This window comes from Oncorhynchus keta, chromosome 1 (genome assembly GCF_023373465.1).
Source record: "Oncorhynchus keta strain PuntledgeMale-10-30-2019 chromosome 1, Oket_V2, whole genome shotgun sequence".
NCBI lineage: Eukaryota > Metazoa > Chordata > Actinopteri > Salmoniformes > Salmonidae > Oncorhynchus > Oncorhynchus keta.
Window position 1 is genome coordinate 7,574,677 of NC_068421.1, and position 5,000 is coordinate 7,579,676.

Genomic DNA, 5,000 nt, shown 5'->3' on the forward strand with positions numbered 1-5,000 from the left:
AAGGGGCGGGCCATTACCGTGGTAATAATGTTCTGCTGCCCCTTTAAGGGGCGGGCCATTACCGTGGTAAAAATGGTCTGCTGCCCCTTTAAGGGGCGGGCCATTACGTGGTAATAATGTTCTGCTGCCCCTTTAAGGGGCGGGCCATTACCGTGGTAATAATGTTCTGCTGCCCCTTTAAGGGGCGGGCCATTACCGTGGTAAAAATGGTCTGCTGCCCCTTTAAGGGGCAGGCCATTACCGTGGTAATAATGGTCTACTGCCCTTTAAGGGGTGGGCCATTACCGTGGTAAAAATGTTCTGCTGCCCCTTTAAGGGGCGGGCCATTACCGTGGTAATAATGTTCTGCTGCCCCTTTAAGGGGCGGGCCATTACCGTGGTAATAATGGTCTGCTGCCCCTTTAAGGGGCGGGCCATTACCGTGGTAAAAATGGTCTGCTGCCCCTTTAAGGGGCAGGCCATTACCGTGGTAATAATGGTCTGCTGCCCCTTTAAGGGCGGGCCATTACCGTGGTAAAAATATTCTGCTGCCCCTTTAAGGGGCGGGCCATTACCGTGGTAAAAATATTATGCTGCCCCTTTAAGGGGCGGGCCATTACCGTGGTAATAATGTTCTGCTGCCCCTTTAAGGGGCGGGCCATTACCGTGGTAATAATGTTCTGCTGCCCCTTTAAGGGGCGGGCCATTACCGTGGTAATAATGGTCTGCTGCCCCTTTAAGGGGCGGGCCATTACCGTGGTAATAATGTTCTGCTGCCCCTTTAAGGGGCGGGCCATTACCGTGGTAAAGACACTCAGTGTCTGTCAGAGATCATCTCCATGTCTGCGCTACCAGTAGACAGTTGCAGCAAACGTATATTGAAAAACAACAAAGTATGTTAACAAAACGATGTAACTAGACAAGAAATAACAAGACAAAAAGTCACACTTTGGTATCCTTTCAGGTCAACTCAACCAACTTCTACAATTGGGCTTTTCGATTGGTGGTAAAAAAAAATTAAAAAGTGTTCCCAAATGCTGTGTGGCAGGTGAAATAGACATCCTTACCCGGCAATGCCAAAATATACCCCCATTTGGCAGGTGGCGGGTGTTGACTTTCCACCCTACTCACAACGGTGTCTTTTAACTACATTTTGCTTTACTAAGCAGACCATCATAATGTAGTTCAGGGGTCCTCTACCTCAGATGTCTGATGATGGTGGTGGCCACACACAGGAACTGGCTGATGAGGGGTAGAGGGAGAACCTTTGGAGTGCTGTGTCCCTGGGGTTTGTCCTCATTGGCCGCGGAGGAAGAGGATGAGGAAGAGGAGGCTCCCTCACCACGGGTCTCCTTCTGTCCCAGGTTGGTGAACCACAGCACATGGAGCAGCTCCACCACAGCACTCAGCAGACCCTGGTCTACATGTCTGGAGGAGAGAAGAGGGGTTTGACTCTACAGCAGTCCTGGTACTATTTTAACTCTGTTTGAGTCTTCTCTAATGATGCCCTCCCCCTCCCCCTCAGCACACTGACCACCATCCCCCCCAGAGCACACTGACCACCACCCTCCCCGAGAGCACACTGACTCCCCCACCCCACCCCGGGAGCACACTGATCCCCCCCAGAGCACACTGATCCCCCCAGAGCACACTGACCCCCACCCCACCCTGGAGCACACTGACCCCCCAGAGCATACTGACCCCCCACCCCACCCTGGAGCACACTGACCCCCACCAGAGCACACTGATCCCCCCTCCCCGAGAGCACACTGACTCCCCCACCCTGGAGCACACTGACCCCGAGCACACTGACCCCCCACCCCACCCTGGAGCACACTGACCCCCACCAGAGCACACTGATCCCCCCTCCCCGAGAGCACACTGACTCCCCCACCCCGGAGCACACTGATCCCCCCAGAGCACACTGACTCCCCCACCCCACCCCGGAGCACACTGATCCCCCCAGAGCACACTGACCCCCCCCCCCACCCTGGAGCACACTGATCCCCCAGAGCACACTGACCCCCACCCCAGAGCACACTGACCCCCCACCCCACCCTGGATCACACTGACCCCTCCCCCAGAGCACACTGACCCCTCCCCCCAGAGCACACTGACCCCCCAGAGCACACTGACCCCCTCACCCCACCCTGGAGCACACTGATCCCCCCCAGAGCACACTGACCCCCAGAGCACCCTGGAGCACACTGACCCCTCCCCCAGAGCACACTGACCCCTCCCCCAGAGCACACTGACCCCTCCCCCAGAGCACACTGACCCCCCACCCCACCCTGGAGCACACTGACCCCCAGAGCACACTGACCCCCCAGAGCACACTGACCCCTCCCCCAGAGCACACTGACCCCCCACCCCACCCTGGAGCACACTGACCACCCCAGAGCACACTGACCCCCCCCAGAGCACACTGACCCCTCCCCCACCTCTGGTCACTGGTCATCAGGGCTTCCTGGTGAAGGCAACTTTTTGTTATTGTTGTTTAAAATAAATAAATTCAGAACCAGAATGTCTGGCTAGATGGTTTAAATAGTAAAGACGAAATCCAGACAGTACTTCTCACCTCCTCTCCAGCAGCTGCAGAATCCAGGTGAGGAGCCCGTGGCCCTGGTCAGGTTGTAGGCTGCTTTGGTCACACGACCAGCCTGGTGCAGGACTCTCACTATCAGAGTCTGGTAGAGAACGTCACACACAGGAGGAGAGACAACGGTCATGAACATCAACATGTGATAACATTGTACTTTATTGAAATATGTATTATAATATAATATATATATATATATATATATATATATATATATATATATATAATAATGTATTTAAACAAGGGGTAACCAGTATGTCCAAAACATAAAGTATATATATAATATATATATATATATATATACACAATATATATAATAATATATAACGTAAATTAATATGTGCCCATTGATTCAGAAGACGCTAACTTGTAAATGCCTCGTGAGTTTAGTTCAACTGTCCTACCAATCAGAACCCACAATATCAGCTTGTTTTACTTCCAATGTTTGTAAACAAAGTAAATGTAAACATAGTCTCATAACATGGTTGAAACTATAATTTTTATATCAGGGATGGTCAGTCCTTTGCATCCATAGCTCGGTCTATAAATTTGAGAGTGGTCACATTTCTCCAGCCCTATCTATCCCTCTTAGCTTTTTACCAAAACAGGGGCGGGGAGTTAGCTTTGTTATTGTTTCTGCTGCTAATTTTTGCATTCCAACCAAGGTACATGAACAGAGATGCAAACTGAAAATGAAACCAGTAGTCTATTGTTTTATACAGACATATACCATTGAGACCAGTAGTCTATTGTTTTATACATACATATACCATTGAAACCAGTAGTCTATTGTTTTATACATACATATACCATTGAAACCAGTAGTCTATTGTTTTATAGACATATACCATTGAAACCAGTAGTCTATTTTTTATACAGACATATACCATTGAAACCAGTAGTCTATTGTTTTATAAAGACATATACCATTGAAACCAGTAGTCTATTGTTTTATACAGACATATACCATTGAAACCAGTAGTCTATTGTTTTATACAGACATATACCATTGAAACCAGTAGTCTATTGTTTTATACAGACATATACCATTGAAACCAGTAGTCTATTGTTTTATACAGACATATACCATTGAAACCAGTAGTCTATTGTTTTATACAGACATATACCATTGAAACCAGTAGTCTATTGTTTTATGAAGACATATACCATTGAAACCAGTAGTCTATTGTTTTATAAAGACATATACCATTGAAACCAGTAGTCTATTGTTTTATGAAGACATATACCATTGAAACCAGTAGTCTATTGTTTTATAAAGACATATACCATTGAAACCAGTAGTCTATTTCTCTCATGTTCTACTGGTTTTTAACTTTCTCTCATTGTCCGGAGGCCGACTTGATTTGTACGCATTGCTGTGCTAATAATGTTAAGAAATAGTTCATTAGCATTTTAAGCTAAACGTTCTGAGCTGTGAGTCTTTCTGGGTAAATCTCTAAGAGCTTTTATCACACCTGGATTGTGGGACACATTATTCTTTTCAAATATTCTTCAAGCTCTCTGTCAAATTGGTTTTGCCATAGATTTTCAAGTAGATTTAAGTCAAATCTGTAACTCTGCCACTCAGGAACATTCACTGTCTTCTTGGTAAGCAACTCCAGTGTAGATTTGGCCTTGTGTTTTAAGGTTATTGTCCTGCTGAAAGGTGAATTCATCTCCAAATGTAGATATGTTTTAAGGTTATTGTCCTACTGAAAGGTGAATTCATCTCCCAGTGTAGATGTGGTCTTGTGTTTTAAGGTTATTGTCCTGCTGAAAGGTGAATTCATCTCCCAGTGTAGATGTGTTCTAGGTAATTGTCCTACTGAAAGGTGAATTAATCTCCCAGTGTAGATGTGTTCTAGGTTATTGTCCTGCTGAAAGGTGAATTCATCTCCCAGTGTAGATGTGTTCTAGGTTATTGTCCTGCTGAAAGGTGAATTCATCTCCCAGTGTAGATGTGTTCTAGGTTATTGTCCTGCTGAAAGGTGAATTCATCTCCCAGTGTTGATGTGTTCTAGGTTATTGTCCTGCTGAAAGGTGAATTCCTCTCCCAATGTAGATGTGTTCTAGGTTATTGTCCTGCTGAAAGGTGAATTCATCTCCCAGTGTCTGGTGGAAAAGCAGACTGAACCAGGTTTCCCCTCTAGGATGTTGCCTGTCCTTAGCTCCATTCGGTTTATTTTTTATCCTGAAAAACTCACCAGTCCTTAACGATTACAAGCATACCCATAACATGATGCAGCCACCACTATGCATGTAAACATGGAGAGTGGTACTCAGTAATGTATTGGATTCTCCCCCAACATAACACCTTGTATTCAGGACAGAAAGTGAATTGCTCTGCCACATGTTTTGGTGTATTACTTTAATTCCTTGTTGGTATTTATTTATTCTGTTCAGGCTTCCTTTTTCATTCTGG

General features: G+C 46.2%; 1 protein-coding gene across 1 annotated transcript in view; it reads right to left on the minus strand.

Moving 5' to 3' along the window:
• Nucleotides 1-5,000, minus strand: part of LOC118394759 (nucleolar pre-ribosomal-associated protein 1-like) — an 83,607-nt gene that overhangs the window by 11,514 nt on the left and 67,093 nt on the right. Inside the window, 3 exon segments of the mRNA XM_052469302.1 lie at nucleotides 1,180-1,407; nucleotides 2,558-2,600; nucleotides 2,603-2,666. Coding sequence (XP_052325262.1) covers nucleotides 1,180-1,407; nucleotides 2,558-2,600; nucleotides 2,603-2,666 — 335 coding nt within the window.